At 49.8% G+C, this 18,161-nt stretch overlaps 1 protein-coding gene across 1 annotated transcript in view; it reads right to left on the bottom strand.

Annotated features, from left to right (window-relative positions):
• Positions 1-641: 641 nt before the first annotated feature.
• GREB1 (growth regulating estrogen receptor binding 1) overlaps positions 642-18,161 on the bottom strand; it is a 127,541-nt gene continuing 110,021 nt past the window's right edge. The window contains exons 24-33 of the mRNA XM_052647845.1: positions 17,258-17,416; positions 16,155-16,297; positions 12,646-12,807; positions 11,540-11,744; positions 8,890-9,064; positions 7,135-7,353; positions 5,651-5,786; positions 4,362-4,562; positions 3,555-3,693; positions 642-2,209 (exon numbers count right to left, since the gene is read on the bottom strand). Coding sequence (XP_052503805.1) covers positions 2,046-2,209; positions 3,555-3,693; positions 4,362-4,562; positions 5,651-5,786; positions 7,135-7,353; positions 8,890-9,064; positions 11,540-11,744; positions 12,646-12,807; positions 16,155-16,297; positions 17,258-17,416 — 1,703 coding nt within the window. The 3' untranslated portion in view covers positions 642-2,045. The remainder of the gene's footprint in view (positions 2,210-3,554; positions 3,694-4,361; positions 4,563-5,650; positions 5,787-7,134; positions 7,354-8,889; positions 9,065-11,539; positions 11,745-12,645; positions 12,808-16,154; positions 16,298-17,257; positions 17,417-18,161) is intronic.

Raw genomic sequence — 18,161 nt, forward strand, 5'->3', positions numbered from 1 at the left:
CAAAGGAAATCAATCTTGAATATTCATTGAAGGAGCTGATGCTGAAGCTCCAATACTTTGGTCACCTGATGCGAAAAGCCAACTCATTGGAAAAGATACTGATGCTGGGAAAGATCGAGGGCAGGAGGTAACACAGGATGAGATGACTGGATGGCGTCACTGACTCAATGGACACGAGTTTGAACAGACTCAGGGAGATAGTGGAGGGCAGGGAAGTCTGGCGTGCTGCAGTCCACGGGGTTGCAAAGAGTGGGGCATGACTGAACAGCTGAACAGCGAGCGCATCTTAGTGTGCACTTACTTTCATGAATTTATTCTTTTCTTTCCCACACTACCCTTCCTGTCACACATTGAGATTTCAAGCAGGCAGTTCTCTAAGACAGTGCATCCATTCCCACCAAAGAAACAATACATGCATTATGAATTTTATTTATAAGGCTGGAACAAACAAGAATGTTACTTTTTTTCAACTTTAACGAATAAAACGGGAAGAGCAGTCTAGAAGCCACCGTTTATGAAAGACTCAAGATGGTAGAACTCAAAAAGGTAAGTTTTTATTCCAAAATAGGAATAATGACATATACAAAGTGATCGTTTTTTAGAAACATTGATCTAAATTTTTTATACTCATGGACTATTTTTTTTTTTCCTCAGGGAAGAAAAGATTGACATTAACTCTTTGGCATCGTCTTTGAACATAATTCCTTGTCAGGTTAGTATCCATTAGAGTGCTTATAAACGTCTAAGATGGATGGACAAGAGTGCATTCTGCTGATTCATTTCTGAGGACCTTTCAACTTTTCCTCTGGTTATGGGCCACTCCATAAACAGTGTGGTGGGCCAGGGAGAGGGACCCCGGAGTCTGCTCTGCTTCTCTTCTTCCCTGGAGTCTGCAGCCATGTGATCTTGGGGAGATGCACTGTTTGCATCTCAGAACTGGCTCATCTTTCAAACGGGAAGAATGATTCCACAGCACAAGGCTGCTGGAAAGGGTAAGCAAGATAGTAACTGTGAAAGCACCTGGCCCCGGGCTCGGCCTCTAGGGGGCACCCTAACATGCTGGTTTAAAAAATATTCTGGCAGGCAAGGCAGAGTACAGGGGTAACAGAACAACCCTGTTACCTTGTCTGTCCCCTTCCTCTCTGGACGGGGACCAAACATTCAGAAGAGAAGACAAGCAATTCAAGGAGCTAAAAATTGAGCTTCAATAAATTAGAGTCAGAAGTCTAGTTCTTATCAGCTACTTTCCCTATCACTTTGGTTGTTTTCACTGTTTGTTTCGAGAAAGACGTTTGGCTCTCTTTCCTTTGTAAGGCAAATTCTGTTTCTCAAGGTCAATCTCTGCAACCCTAATTTCCTCCCTGCAAGCCCTGTAGTTTTTTTTTAAAAAGTTTCTTTTCACTTTTGCCCTTTCTAGGAGGTAGGGTATTTACCCTGTACTATTTTAATAGAGTCGTATTTGCTCTGAAGTGAAACTATTTATTTTACTTTATTAAATTTGATGCCTTTGGGCTAGTTTCTAAAAGAGTAACCTTACACAATTCGTAATTAAGTGAACCTACTTCGTTTTTCCTTGTGTCCAGCCTTTACGGATAAAATGGTCTTTTGGACTATTGCTCTGGAGTAGGTTAGAGGGAAATCTACTTAGCCAACATCACATCCATCATCTGAAATGCTGGCATCTCTACAAGATAATCCAAGAGGGATCCTTCAGAACTAAGAGGAAAGTCAAGTTTGTTCATGGAAGCATATGGATGATGTAAGAGTAGGCAAAACTTTGTTCTTCATAAAATGGACTTTGATACAGGCTAGGGCGGTGGGGTCTGGCCCGGAACCTAGGAATCTGGGGTTGGAGTTCTTGCTCACCATCCACTCGTCCCTGTTGCTCTCAGTAAGTCTCCGCGCATCTCTGGGACCTATGGTTCCCTGGCCCCTACCATGAAGGTGTGGCAACACACACCTCTGGGTCCCGGCCCGGCCCAGACGCCCCGGGGTTCCGATTCTTCCTTTAGCCTCAGCAGCCTGAGGTTGGACAGGCTCCACCCTCAGATGTGCCGTCCGGTCAGGAAGAAGAGTGGCCAGTCCTCCTTGGCGTTGGCCGTCTGGAATTCATCTCGCAGCCGAAACTGCCACTCGTCTTCCAGCTCCAGGCGGACGACTGTCTGGCGGAGCGAGTTGCGGTCCTGACAGATCACACACAAGGTGGCACCTGTGTGGACAATGGCAGAGGTGTGTGAACGGAACAGGGGAGTTTCTGCACAGGAAAGCTCCCGCCCGGCTGCTGTTTGCCAGAACAAAAGATGATGCTGCTTTTGGAAGGGAAGGGCCAGATGTCCAAGTGAGTGCCTGTTTCCAGGGGCTGCTTTGCCATCTTAGCCAGACCGTGAGCGTGTAACTTCGCAGGTCTGACAGATGAGACAACACTGAACCAAGAAATGATGGCAAAGAAGCGAGCAGACAGGAAGAAGGAGGCAGACTCAGGATCACAAACCAGCATCCTCAGCTCCAGCCCTGGTGGGAGACACCCTGGCCCACAGCCTAACCCTGCCCTCTTCACTCATCGCCGTCGGACACCCGCCCAGGCCCCACGCACCTCCTGCCTGGCAATGTGAACTCTCCCTCCTCTCAACGCCCAGCACACATCAATAATCATGGGTGTTCATACCATCTACCCCCCTACCTCCACGTCCTATCCTTCTATTAGACAAGATGTTTCCCAGGAGCACAGCACGTTGCAGAAACCTCTGATTATTTCCCCAAAGTTTATGCAACCCCGGTGCTCACTCAACACCTCGCAGAGAGGAAGGTGGGTGTCACGGCCAACCAAGAAAAAGTGAAGATCAATTAGGGATCCCAGCTGGATTTGAAATAGTGTTTTTAAGTCATACTGAATGAACGTTTCCCACTCTCAACCACTCCAGCACGAAAACACCTATAGAGGGAATAAGATTAGAAGCAAAGTAAAGATGCCCGCAGCAGCCCAAGACAAAGAGGAAGAACTCATCCACCAAGAAGAAGAAGTGTCTAGGAGGTCTGCATGCTTAGGCTAAGAGCCTGGCCTGAAAAGCAACAGGAAAGTTGAAAATATCTGCTGGTCACTGGGAAGAAAGGGGATGTGTCTTATCTCTGTGCAAACAGGTAGAGGGGAAGAGCCATCCTGGGATCCCGCCCCAGCTTCCCTGTGCCTCCCTGGAGAGCCGGGGAAGTCACAAGCCCTGAGTCTCAGTTTTGCTGTTGTTGTTTAGTTGCTTAGTCATGTCTGACTCTTTGTGACCCCGTGGACTGTAGCCCACCAGGCTCCTCTGTCCATGGGATTCTCCAGGCAAGAATACTGGGGTGGGTTGCCAAGCCCTCCTCCAAGGGATCTTCCCAACTCAGGGATCAAACCCATGTCTCCTGTATTGGCAGGCAGATTCTTTATCTCTGAGCCACCAGGGAAGCCCGAGTCTCAGTTTACTCGCTGGCAAAAAGGATGAGGACCAGGTTCACCTGCAGAGAGGTGCCAGTGATGACAGCCACTCGTCAAGGTCCACCGTAAGAGCACCAGAAGTTACCTTTCAGAAAATGAAACTTTTTCAAAAAGCTAGCTCCCACGAAAGAGTCACAGAGGTATAGCAGGAGTCCACTGAACACGAAGTCAGAGCAGCTGATGTTTAACGAGTGGGGCCTGGAGCTCACGTAACACACAGAGATCTGGGGGGGGAAAAAGGAATCCATGAGAAAAGTCATTTTCCATGAAACACCCCACAGCACTGTGCTAGAGCTTTGCATCTGACACACACTAACTGCCAGGTCAAGCTCAGGCTTAGAGGACCAAACACAATATTCAATGTCATTTCCAAATCTTACGTTCTAAACATCAACTCCGAGACTTACCCAGATATATCTATTCATTACCTCATTTGAGAATCAGAAATGTTCTGGCATTAGTAGTAAGTTTGATTCCTAACTTTCTTTATCAGGGTGTGTGTGCTAAGTTGCTTCAGTTGTGTCCACCTCTTTTTGACGCCATGGACTGTAGCCCGCCACCTTCCTCTGTCCATGGGATTCTCCAGGCAAGAATACTGGAGTGGGTTGCCATGCCCTTCTCTAGAGGATCTTCCCGGCCCAGGGATCAAACCTGCATCTCCTGTGCCTGCATTGGCAGGCGGGTTCTTTACCACTGAGCCACCAGGGAAGCCCCTTGATATGGGGACACACCATTCCAATTCTTTCAGCCTTTATCTTATGGACTGTAAAGCAGGGGTCAGGCCAGAGTTGACTCAACTGGGGGGCTATAATTCCAAGTTCTGGGTTCTAGCTCCCATGTTGAGGGACTTCTCTGATTGATGGACTCGACAGCGCCCCCCTCGGATGGTTACCTGAGACCCCAGGTTCAGGTAGCAGTCCACAGACAGCACGGGGTGGCCGAGATTCTTCAGGGACAGCGGGAAGAAGCAGTGGCTGTGGTGCTGGAGGAACTTCTCCAGGAGGAGCTGTGCGGGGGCCGCAAGGAACGTGTGCTTGCTGTCGGGGGCGCAGATGTACTGGGCGGGCACAACGGCCATGGGGCTGTCTGACACCTGTGTGGGGACGGGCGGGCGTCAGCCACTCCCAGGGACCCAGAGTGGGCCTTCCCGTCATGGATGGTTGTGTGCAGCCGTGATGTGAGAACATATACATCCACGGTGAAGCTCTCTATTAAGGAAAATTTGGCTTAACTAAAGTGGGACTTGTGAAAACTGACCACAGGGTCAGTGACTGCAGACAATGACCACTCCATGCAGAGACCTGGCTGTCTTATCTAGAAAAAAATAAGAGAACCCACGGACCGAATGTTCCCCCAGATCCCGAGATGTCAGCCTCTGGGAAGGGCCAGCCTTCCTCCTGACCTCCAGATCCCCTCTGTCTCCTGTCCAGTCCCACTGGTCTTCCTCTCAACAGCCTGGCCCTCTGAGCCCAAAATCTCTTACTCCATCACCAACGTATTTCCCAGGCTGGAGCCAGAAAGACTGTGCACATACATAAGACTACTCAAGTCCTCTGATGGACACCTTTCAATGGGTTCTCCTACTTCTTCAGCTCATCTCTGCCACTCTCCTCCATGGATCAAAGGGACCTTCAAGGCAGGGGTGTGCCAGCACCCTATGGGTTCCTGGAGGATACAGATCACCGAGGACACGTCTCCCCCCACCTGGAGGCTATCTCCAGGGCAGACGGCACACCCATCGAGCTAGCCTGTCAGTCCCATTCAGAGAGTATTTAGCAGGTGCTGTCCCGGGGACCCTAAGAAGAGCACGGTACCACATCTGACCCCCAAGGGCTCTGCCCAGCAGAAAAGCCAGACAAGTGAGCAGCAAAGACACTGATGGAGACGTGCTCGAGAAATCACGCGGAGCGAGAGCGTGGGGTGGGCGTGGGAGGTGAGGGCAAGGGCACACTGGAAGGCTGGTGGTGTGCACGCGGCAGGGAGACACACACCCACAGAGAACCGGAGATGAGAAGGGAAACTCAATGGAGTCTTTCCCCTCTCAGGGCTCCCAACAGGCAACCTTCACTAGCACTTCCCAGCTGTCAAGCCCACCCCGCTGACTCCGAGGTGCCCGGTGGCCTCCCCACCAGCCTCCCCACCATGGGCAGCAGCTCTCTCCGGACACACGGCTGCACCCACCTTGGAAGTGATGTGGAAGGACCTGTGCCCACCCACAGCGATCTGCTTCTTCATAACGCTGAAGCGGTTGAAGCGGCAGAGCAGGAGGCCGGCGCTGTGCACCCGCAGGTTGAAGTCCACATCGTCACACGTGAACCTGGCGGGAACGAGAGCAGGGGGGCGGGTCGGCCTCCAGTTAGCTCGCAGCCACACCTCCACCAGACACCCCGTATCTGGGAAGACGAGCAGGCTCGTTCCTGCACTCAAAGACCGTCCCCTGGGAGGCACAGGAGGCAAACCAAGAAGGAGACAAGCTGTGATGCCCCTGCACCAGGAAGGCAGGGTGTACTCAGGCTGTTACTATAGAAGCCCTGTCACGTGTGGACCGTGCACGCCACGCCAGGCGTGGAGGGGACTTAACAGATGCCACTTCATCTATCTGTTAAAAAGAAGACAACTGACCTCCCAAAGTAAATTTATTGCTTCCCTGGTGGCTCAGATGGTAAAGCGTCTGCCTGCAATGTGGGAGACTGGGATTCGATCCCTGGGTTGGGAAGATCCCCTGGAGAAGGAAATGGCAACCCATTCCAGCACTCTTGCCTGGAAAATCCCATGGACAGAGGAGCCTGGTAGGCTATAGTCCATGGGGTCACAAAGAGTCAGACACGACTGAGCTTGGTACCCCATGCCAGGTACCATGAAGGGGACTTAACAAATGCCACTTCATCTATGTGTTAAAAAGAAGACAGCTGACCTCCCAGAGTAAATATATGAGCCACTGTTACAGCTGAGGAAATCAAGACTCAGAGACGGCAAGTCATCTGCCTAAATTTCAAAGCTGACAAATGGCAGAACCCACATTCCTAGCAGGTCAGTCTGCTCCAAAACAGACACTCCTCTGCAGGCACTCTCAGGGATGTGCCCATTCCCTGGCAGGTAGAAGGCTCACTAACATTAGCAACTGGATTCTTGAGACATGAGCACTTCTGCGGCTAGATCCAGAGACAGGGACACAAGGAAATTATCATTTCCTTCAGCGCTCAAGCTCCTAGAAAGTAACATGTTCACAGAAGGAGCCAGAAAAGCAAGAGAAACACCACCTAGAAGAACGGAAGTCATTAAATACGGTACCGTGTGAACTGGTGAAGGACGTTAAATGGTCTTATGCAAATCTCCCCTAAAATTATGCAACAAAAATACTAAAAAAAAAGAAAAATCCATGAGGACTGAAAGCAAGGGGCCAGGCCAGTGTCATGGGTGGGAAGGCCCGGCAGGGCAAGGAAGGAGCAAGGGTCCTCCAGGAGTAAGGCTGCCCCTTGCAGAGGGCCCTGGGACCGTGGGCTGAGCTGATGGACATGGTTGGACAAAGGGCCCTGACAGTGGGCTGAGCTGATGGACGTGGTTGGGCAAAGGGCCCTGACAGTGGGCTGAGCTGATGGACGTGGTTGGGCCAAGGGCCCTGGGACTGTGGGCTGAGCTGATGGCCATGGTTGGGCGGGGCTCACCGGTTCTGGTTGTACTGCACGTTCTGGGTCAAGTCCACGTTCAAGACGACGAAGTCATGCACGTGGCAGCGGGAGAAGGGCTCGCGCACCTCGCGGCTCCCGGTCTTGCTGGACCACTTCCGCATGCCGATCAGGGCGTAGTGGGTGATGTTGGGGGATGCCTCGATGTGCTGCATGACGTGCTTCAAGGACACGTTTCTCTCCGACCAGGAAAACTCTCTGCCCGGAGGAGGGAGACGGACATCCCCAGGTCGGCATGCAGACTGGGCCGGCCAGGCCGCTGCTTTCCCCTGCACGTGCCGGGCGGGCTGCTGTGCCCAGAACCCATCACAGCCACCAGGCACTTTGAATTCATTATCACTGATCCTCGCAGCAATCCTGTGATATAAAACCATCACCCCCATTTCACAGATGAAGAAAAGGAGGCTCTGGCTGACTTGCCCAGTGTCACTCAACAGAGCTCGGCTGGAAGGGTGTTGTCTGTCTCCAGAGCCCACATTCTCTGCACCATGCCACACCACCTTGCATTTCTGGTGGCAATTCCAAGGAGGTCGGGGAGAGGGAAGGAGGCCATGTGTAAGCACCTCCCACCCCACCCTGACGGCGACTGAGGTCTGGGAAGACAGTGAGGGCCACCTGACGACCAGGGGTGGGCAGCTGAAGGGAGTAACCCCAGGGCTGGTAGCCCAGGCAACAAGAATTCTGTGTGTGAGAGACCCAGTAAGTGGCTCAACTTCTCTGCATCTCAGCTTCCTTTTCTCCAGCTGAGGGGCTACTGCTAAGCTCCCTAAGGCCTCAGCCAGCTCTGACACACCAGGACTTGAACATTATGCTTAGGATTGAAATTCAGAAAAGCAGAGGGAAAAAGCTTAGTTCTCTTCCTCATCACTGTGCTCAGCCAAGCTCTCACCCTCGGAGGGGTGCCAGTGAGAACGCTGAAAGCATGGCGGCTTGCTGGTGTCATGTCTGTGAGCTCTATCAGACCGAACACATTTTTCCTAGAAGAACAGTGGTAAGGATGGAAGTTGTTACACTAGGACTTAGGACTCACTAACACAAAAGAGAAGAACTAACCTCACATTGTCCCTCAAAGAAAAAGAGCCAAGCATTCACGTTGTTTCTCAAATAAGCCGAAGATAACGGCTACGTTGAAATACTTGTGCCAAAAAACCACACAGAGGTATCTTCCCAATGATGCTCAGATGCAGCCCTATGTACTGAGCCTTTCCTACCTCGTGCCGCTCCATCACCCCCTCCAGGACCACAATTCACGGTTTACCTGGTCCTCATAACAAACCTCTAGGACAAGGGCAAGTGCCCCTTTGAAAGGTGTCCCAGAAAGAGTTGCTTCCTGAATGTCACAGCAAATAAAAATATAGCTTCATGTCAGGAGGCGGCTGGGGCAGGGAGAAGGTTCTGGAAGGTGTGGGGAAGGGCGCATCAGTGATGGTGATGGTTAGTTTCTTCATCAGGGAGTTTGTTAAGTGGGTGTGTTCTGTTTGTGAAAATACCTGAATATGTATGACACTTTTTTTTTTAATATTTTATACTGAATCTATGTTGCATTATTTTCTGTCTCTACTGTCCTCAGTAAAATGTTTTCAATTAAAAACTCAAAAGCTTGGTGGGTGAGCCCACCCCAGATAGGGTTCTGTCCACCGCACACCACATCTTCTAATAGGAGGTGCCTTCTGAGGTCCTCAAAGGATGGACAAGAATCCCCCACTGGGCCCCCGTCGGGAAAGGGGCTCTCACCTGCTTCTCTCCCCACCACTGTCGACGTCCACCACGTTCCACATCACGCAGGAGTCATCAGAAATCACAATGAAAGGCCAGATGTCCTGGGGCTTGATTCCCAGCTCCTCCTGACGGTTTCGCTCCAGCTCCAGGTTGTGGTAAGACAGCTCCTTGATCAGGAAGTGGGCGGCACCTGAAATGAGCAGACGACCCCAACTTGGGTCAGTCCAAGTGCCCATCCCCACCCAGGACAAAGCCCCACTAAGAACAAGAATTTGATGAAAGCCTACCCAGGCCCCAGCCCTACCTGCTCTTATCTGCAGTCCTTATCCACTCACCATAGGCTGTTGAGAGGAAACTCGAGGGCAGAAAATACTCCCCTCCCATTTGTGCACATATGTGTCTATTTATCTTTGCTTTTTTAACAGCTGAGACCATGAATAAAGCAATAACCGAGCACTGAAGAAAAAAAGAATCGTCAACAAATCAAAATAGCTTTAAAAACCAGAAAGCTGAAAGAGAAAGGTCTTTCGATTCTATGTGGACAAAAATGGTCTCTCGCCAACTGCCTCTACAAGGATGAGGTCACTAGGGGCCACTGCAGACCTTCAACACACCCTGCAAGCAGTTCAGGGTGGAGAATGAGTCACTCTGGGCTCTAGGACAAACCAGCAGAACAGGCCTTCAGATCATGAGATATTTTTCAGGAGAAGATTTTATAAGCCCAGTTTCATGCACTGTCTCCTATGTAAAAAAGCACTAAAATCCTTAATGGAGACACCTGCTGTCCGTGACCAGCTCCATCCTTCTGGTGACCAGCAGCATCCCTCCGCTGATTTGTTTGCCCGATGGCAGTTAACCCCTTTCACCAAAATCACATATACACCGACATCTCCCCTCATCTCCTGGGAGCAGTTCCTCGGAGCTATCTGAGAGGCTGTCTCCCAGGCTCTGGTCCTCATTTTGCCCCCAATAAAACTTTACTCACAACTCTCTCATTGTGCTTTTTCTTTCAGTCAACACCTAGAAGACTCTCTCAAGTCTCCATTTACAGAAATTTTATTGAGTAGTGTGTGTTTTAAAGGGTCTATCGCCAAAGAATTCAAATGACAGGTTATCCCAGAAAACCTGCAGTTAGTGAAATTAGGGTATAACACTGTGGAAAATTCTTCAAGAGACGGGAATACCAGACCACCTGACCTGCTCTTGAGAAACCTGCATGCAGGTCAGGAAGCAACAGTTAAAACTGGACATGGAACAACAGACGGGTTCCAAATAGGAAAAGGAGTATATCAAGGCTGTATATTGTCACCATGCTTATTTAATTTATATGCAGAGTATATCATGAGAAACACTGGGCTGGATGAAGCACAAGCTGGAATCAAGACTGCCGGGAGAAATATCAATAACCTCAGATATGCAGATGACACCACCCATACGGCAGAAAGTGAAGAAGAAATAAAGAGTCTCTTGATGAAAGTCAAAGAGGAGAGTGAAAAAGTTGGCTTAAAGCTCAACATTCAGGAAACTAAGATCATGTCATCCAGTCCCATCACTTCATGGCAAATAGATGGGGAAACAGTGGAAACAGTGACCGACTTTATTTTGGGGGGCTCCAGAATCACTGCAGACGGTGACTGCAGCCATGAAATTAAAAGATGCTTACTCCCAGAAAGGAAAGTTATGACCAACCTAGACAGTATATTATAAAGCAGAGACATTACATTGCCAACAAAGGTCCGTCTAGTCAAGGCTATGGTTGTTCCAGTAGTCATGTATGGATGTGAGAGTTGGACTATAAAGAAAGCTGAGCGCCGAAGAATTGATGCTTTTGAACTGTGGTGTTGGAGAAGACTCTTGAGAGTCCCTTGGACTGCAAGGAGATCCAACCAGTCCATCCTAAAGGAGATTAGTCCTGAACATTCATTGGAAGGACTGATTTTAAAGCTGAAACTCCAATCCTTTGGCCACCTGATGCAAAGAGCTGACTCATTTGAAAAGATCCTGATGCTGGGAAAGATTGAAGGCAGGAGGAGAAGGGGACCACAGAGGATGAGATGGTTGGATGGCATCACCGACTCAATGGATATGAGTTTGAGTAGATTCCGGGAGTTGGTGATGGACAGGGAGGCCTGGCGTGCTGCAGTCCATATGGTTGCAAAGAGTCGGACACGAATGGGCGACTAAACTGAACTGAACTGAACTGATTAAGAATGTTCAGGGGCTTCCCCAGTGGCTCAGTGGTAAAGAACCCACCTGCAATGCAGGAGACATAGGAGATTCAGGTTCACCCCTTAGGTCAGGAAGATCCCCTGGAGGAGGGCATGGCGACCCACTCCAGTATGCGTGCCTGGAAAATCCCATGGACAGAGGAACCTGAGGGCTACAGTCCATGGGGTCGCAAAGAGTGGAACACAACTGAAGCCACTGAGCACACACACACACAGAACATTCAGAAGAGCACACACACGGTTTAGGTGGTCTTGGTGCAGTGGTGGGACAGCAGTGATTATAGAATGAATGTAATTAATATGCACACACCTGTTGGAGGGGACTAAGGGGAAACAGGTGTTCAGTCTAGAAAAACATTTCTCAGTGGATTTCCTATGAAGTCAACATGTCTTGAATTTAACTTTGCAACAAATTTGGAAAAAAAAAAAAGGCCTACCAACTCCAGCGCTGTTGAAGATGCTGGGAAGGACCAGCATGATATGGTTGGGCCAGTATTTCTTGTAAATCGCCATTTCATACTCCTTGACAACCAGCACGTGCAGGTGGCTGGCACCATCCATCGCGTGGTACAGGTTAAAGAGTCCGTGCTCGTGACGGCCAGTTGTGGGAGTGAACGTCGGGCTCTTTATGTATTCGTGACTCTGGAGAGCATGGGCACAGAGACGTCAAGCGTTTGTCAGCCTGGCCACAAAGACTGCCCTCCCTCCAAGATGTGACTCTGCAGCCTCCTACATCAGAAGATGGTGCCTGTTTCTGCATGCCTTGCATCTGGCTGAGCCTTGGGACTTGCTTTTACAGATGAAATGCAGGACAGATGGTGGCGTGCCAGTTCTGAGCCTGGCCTCCAGAGGCATTCTGTCCTCTCTCAGAACCCCCCCACCCGAGGGAAAAGCCTGGGCTAGTCTGCTGGACAAGGAGAGGCCACAGGACCAGACACGGGCATCCCACTGAGGCCACCAGAGTCCAGCCCCACTGCCAACCTGGTAACTCACTTCAAACACAAGGGATCGCAACCAGGATAAGCACCCAGCAGAACCGAGCCCAAACCGCCGGTGCACAGAATACAAAGCGAAATAAATGCTTGTTTGAGAATGGTGTGTAAGGTGAGCAAAACTCATGGGCTTATATCAGCGACCCAAATCCATGACCCTCACCTATTGGCGCCTAATACACGTTGAGTGCACGTTATTCCTATGTGACTTAAATCCCTCCACTTCTGAGCCATACAGCCTAGCTTCTTATTCACTCAGGTTGTGAATCTTCTATATAAACAACTGTGTTTTATTTCACTCTTTTCTCAACAACCAAGCTAGGTCTTCTATTCCTTCTTGATTTCTCAAAGCACTTGCCACAAAGCTGTGCACTGAGCTGGTGCTCCTAACCAGTTCTGATGGGAACCATCTAGAAAACAGAGTAGAAGAGCTAATAAAGCCTCTGTCACCCTCTAATAAAGGACCGCACTACCACTTCACAAAGGTTTTCATCACTTGATAATAGCCCCTGGGTCTGCAAGGCGGAGCCCCAGGGCCACAGGGCCAGTACCTTGTCTGTGACGAGAGGCAGTCGCATGCTCTCCAGCTGGCCTCCCGGTTGGCTGAAGACAAAGTGGTGCTCTTTGGACTTGGGGATGATGAAGTGGAGCTGGATTTCCTCTCCTAGCATGGAGTAAGAGAAGGCAAAGGCGTGCAGGGTGGACTCATAGAGCTGGGGTGCGAGGGGGAAAGGACAGAGCTTGTCATCAGAGTCTGGCCTGACCTCCCGGAAGAACCCAGGCCTGCTACAACCATGACCACACAGAGGCTACTGCCACTGCTGCCCCAGCTGATGCCAGTTCATAGCATGGACACCCAGGTCGCGCGAGTGTGTACCCGGGGCCACGCCTGATTGGTCAGAGGCTCCCATTCCGGTGCTGACCCCTCGGTACCCAGGGGATGCCTCTGTAGCCACCCAGCCCTTCTGGACTCTGGATTGGACCCATAGGCATGCTGGGGCACCAAAGCCTTCATGCTCCAGGTCACATTTTTCATTTCAACAAAGGTTATTTCACATTTTTAATTTCAACAAAGATTATTTTCCCATCACAGCTCATCTGTGTAACAGCAGAAGACAATAACTGTGTAAACTTGTGCGTGTCCATCTCACGCACCACATCCAGACTCAGGAACCAACGAATAATCCTAGGTCCTCACTCCCATGGCAGACATCCAGAAGTCTTGGGCTCACTCCTATCCCTAAGTCTAGCCTAACCTCCAGCCACTTCGTCTAAAGAGCCCTCCTGTTACCCAGTTACCACTGCTCCTGGTGCGGCCTCCCAGCCCGGCTAAGCCCAGGCCAGAGGTATGCCTCCTCCAGGCCTTGGCTCTGGCGTCCACAGCAGGACCTTACCGACCCCTCTCCCTTCAGCTGCCCCTGCAGATGCACAGGTGGTCTGTCCCGTGCCCTCCGGGGAGCCATGGGGGCCAGGGCAGGGCTGACATGGGCCAGGACGTGCTGGCTGTGACATCTGACGGACTGTGGCTCTGCTTTGAGAGCCAAGATGAGGGAGAAACAGAATCTGACCAGGGGAGGGAGCAAAGAGGGTCATAACCGAGGAATTTCCTAAGACAGCCTCCCAGAGGAGCCTTGAGCAATGAGCAGAAAGAACCAAACAGCAGAAGCAGTGACCTGTCAGCAGGGAGTCAGTGTGTGCCCCTGTGTCCTCAGGGGACCTGGTTTTCACACCCCTGCAAGTGTGGCCCCAGACCTGACCCGCCTACATAGAGGCTGGCCCCGGGGGCTAGAGCTCAGACCTGCCCTCCTCCTCCTTCTCCTCCAGGCTCCGTCCACTCATTCACTGCAGAGCCTGAAGCGACCAGGCACTGAACCCTTTAAGTCTCTGCATTCTTTACATTTCAAGATCAAGAAAATGTTTTCACTTATATTTTTCTCTGCCTTGAAAGAAAAACTTCATCTCCAAGGGAAGATATGTTAGGAGGGTTTATCTGCAGCAAATAGGATTTCTGGTCATTTTTAATCCTTTGAAAAACCACTCAGATGTATTTGTTGTCTAGAGTACAACTGCATCATTTGAAAAAAATCTGCTTAGAGGAGACAAGTGCTAGCTACGTCAGTAGCAGCTAAGCTCAAGGCCAGGCAGATTTGGGAAAATTAAAGCTGCCATCTGCTGTTTCCCTCTGCAAAGGGGACAGACAGAGGAAACTGGAGCCCTTGTCACCTTCAGGCCTTTCTGGGGCAGGTATGGACTGGTAAGAGCTGTCCTGCATCCCTTGTTGCTGCACAGCTATCTGTCTCCCATCAGCTCCAGCTGCCCCTGACTCCCCTTTCCTTGCCTGCATCTGCAATGAAAAGAAATTCTAAGTGTAAAATCCTACCCTCCATCTGTTTCTAGAGAACCAGACCACAGGCCCCCACAAACTTCCACAAGGCTGTGCTTAGTAGCTCAGTTGTGTCCAACTCTTTGCGACCCCATGGACTGCAGTTCACCAGGCTCCTCAGTCCATGCGGATTCTCCAGGCAAGAATACTGGAGTGGGTTGCCATGCCCTCCTCCAGGGGGTCTTCCCAACCCAAAGATGGAACCCAGGTCTCCCATACTGCAGGCAGATTCTTTTACTGTCTGAGCCACTAGGGAAGCCCAAGAATACTGGAGTGGGTAGCCTTTCCTTTCTCCAGGGGATCTTCCTGACCCAGGAATCGAACTGGGGTCTCTTGAACTTCAGGCAGATTCTTTACCAGTTGAACTATCAGGGAAGCCCCTCCACGGACTAGTATGGGACTATTCAAAACTGATGGATGTTAATTAACTCAACTTATTGTGCCAATCATTTAGCAATATATACATTTATCAAATCATTATGTTGTCTACATTAAACTTACACAATGTTATCTGTCAATTATATCTAAAAAACTGGAAAAATTGTTCATTTTCTTAACAAGTGTTCGTCGACTGAAAGAATCAATTTAAAAAATAGAAAAATTAAAAAAGAAAGAAGGAAGTACCCCCTCCCAAGGTAGCATTGCCCTCATCAGGCCTCAGCTAAGAGTTCCCACTGCAAAGGCCCCATTCCTCTCCACAGCACGGATGACTCTGTGGTCTGTTTCTGCCCACCCACCCAGCCTCCTGTCCCGGGACCAGGCTTCACTCTAAGCTCCATCAACACCCACTAAAGTCACTTCTGATTCCCCTAGACACCCCTCGTCTCCCTGCTATTGCACTTGCCATTCGCTCCTTCCCCCCGGCTTCTGTCTACCTTGGCTCCTTGGCAAACTCTTACTGATCCTTCAGAACCTTCTCCCCTGCTCCCTGCCCAGTATCGTATCTTCATTTATTAAATGGGGATAATGCTATAGCCTTGTGGGGTTTTAATGAGAATTAAAGAAGAAACTTCGCTTGAATATAAACTGCTTCAGCCAGAGCCCTGGGAGCAGTCTTATCCATCTACCCAGGGTCCAGGGCAAATATCATTTTCTATCACATTAAAAAGTGGGAAGTACTGGTATATAAAAAGTGCCTAGTACATAGCCCAGTACGTAGTAGATGGTCAGTAAATGCAAATTTCTCTCTTAAACCTCCTAATGTCTACACATCAATCATATCGCTTTCCTGCCAGCTTTAGCCTGCTCCGAAGTTTTGTTTATGAGCACCTGTCCATCCCTAGACTGTGAGCCTCAAGTCTGGGGTTTTCTTCACCTCTGAGTCTGTGTCCAGTACATAACAAGCACTCAGAAGTGTCTGCTGCACTGAACTAACTAGAAATTGCTAAGAGGTAAAGAAAAGTACGACACTTATAGCCGGTTAATCTGCCACTAATACACGTCACCCCAGGGGAATCACTGTTTGGTAGCGTCAATAATAATTTCAGAGATGCTCGAAGGGAATGGAGGATTCAGGACGAAAGGGCTTCTTCCAGACCTTTCCACCTCCTGACTCCGGGACGCAAACATAGCGAGAAGAAGGAAACCGAGGTGCTAGCCGAGGTGAAGCACGTAGCCGAGAGCCGTGGAAGTGCCCGCTGGAGTCCACCTGAGGGGCTGCCTGGGGCTCCGTCCTACCTGGCAGCGGGGGTGGAAGCCCATGTACTGGTGGCACTGCTCGCAGTGATGGTATGTGTTGTGTGCCGCGAACTTGGACAGCCTCATCCTCGCCGTCTGGCGTCGCACGAACAGGTCCTCCGGCTTCCGGTGCGTCCCTCTGTCTGCACAAAATCCCAGCATTAAAGAGCGCAGGAGGCCCAACCCATACTCTCCCCTCCCGCTTGTTGGCAACGAAACACTGTAACAGGGCTTCCTGGGATCGCCTCTCACCTGTCCGCCCCAAGCTGACTCCACTGGCCTGAAAGGACAGTCTCAGTGGGATAAACTAGACACTACAGTCACATGGCGTCTCACTCATCCTGCTACGGATGTTTTATAAATCTATTCAAGGATTTGATCCGTGACAGTGTAAACTAATCACTGACTTAGCGCGCAAATGCTGCAAAGCACACGATCACCTCTAGGGTTTCAAACGACGCAGGAAAATTAAGATTTTAACACTCAACCTCCATTCGAGAAGGTCTACGTGAAGCATGAAGGAGGCTCCAGAGAACGGCATCTGCTCTGTGCTCAATGAAGATAAAATGATGGAATCGACAAGGAGACCGGTATCTTCCTCTCACACTGCATTCACTGAACTTGCCCGGTCAGTGCTTATAATCTCACTGGCCACTCACATCCGACGTTTGTCACCAGTGACCCTGAAACCCGGCAGGGTCATAATACTGTGAAAATTAGTGGTCCCCGAAGAAGGAGCGAGAAAACGAGAGACCGAGGGCAGGATGGGAAATAGATGCATTTTGTTGTAACAATCCAAATTCATAGAAAAACATACATCTTTTTCTTCAGTTAACAAGAATCTTCAGAGTATTCCAATCATGAAAAGCCATCAACAGCATCCTCACATCTTTCCACACTAATGGAGCAGTGAGTCTTCCCTCGTGGAGTCAAAGTGTGTTTCCTGTCCAGAGAGGTGGTGACCTCACTGCTCTAACAGGCACCGCCGGTTCACTCATCACCATCAGATGTGCTCATCACTAGCAAGATTTAGCTCATCACTTTAAGAGGCTATTCCCACCTACTCTGGAAGAAGGTGGAAGCAAGAGTTTAACAAATCTGACCTTCGCTCTTTATGCTCTGATGGTGTGAGCAGATCAGACTGGCGTCCTCATACTTCGGGTCGTGAATAATATAGTCAAAAGGCAACTTCTTGAACAGCTCCAGGTCCGGCCAGGGGTCACTGAGCTGGAGGTAATGCCAGTCCGAATCTTCTCTGAGGTCTACAGGATCGGGAGAAACACAGATATGTGACCAAATGGGATGTGAGAAGGATTTATTTCAAACGTGCACAAGGGTGATGGCTGGAGGGGAACTGATGCTGAGTCTACAAGTTACCATGGGATCTCAAACAGGCAGGTACACGTTCCATTTTCAAGATTCTTCTAATTCAGCAAGAGTATGCATTCAGATCTATCTCTATCCAGAGGAAGAGCCTCATGCTGGCTTTCCTAGGGATAGGCTTGCTCTTCTGACTTCCACTAACTTCCACTCTTCCCAATACACGTAACCCTGGCCCTGTCCCTCAAATACACCACACTGGTTGCCAGCACCAGCAGAAACTGACGCAGTTCTCTCTCTTGCTCTTATATCTAAATGCTACCCAGCCAGTAAGGCCCAACGCCTATCACCGCACCTCTAGGAAAATGCTTATAAATGCTCAGATCCACCAGCTTCCCCTTTCTGAATGCCAACATGACTCCTGGCTCAACCCATATCTTCACGTTTGCCATGTATCATTGTACAGTATAATCAGTGTAGTCTACAGTGCTCATTAAATGCTTGTTGGCAAAAAGGTAAAAAATTCTAGTTGGTCCAACCCCAAATTATGGAATACATTGACTTTATGTATATGATATTTTATACAAATGATACTGAAAGTGCTGCACTCAATATGCCAGCAAATTTGGAAAACTCAGCAGTGGCCACAGGACTGGAAAAGGTCAGTTTTCATTCCAATCCCAAAGA

This window comes from Budorcas taxicolor, chromosome 11 (assembly GCF_023091745.1).
Source record: "Budorcas taxicolor isolate Tak-1 chromosome 11, Takin1.1, whole genome shotgun sequence".
NCBI lineage: Eukaryota > Metazoa > Chordata > Mammalia > Artiodactyla > Bovidae > Budorcas > Budorcas taxicolor.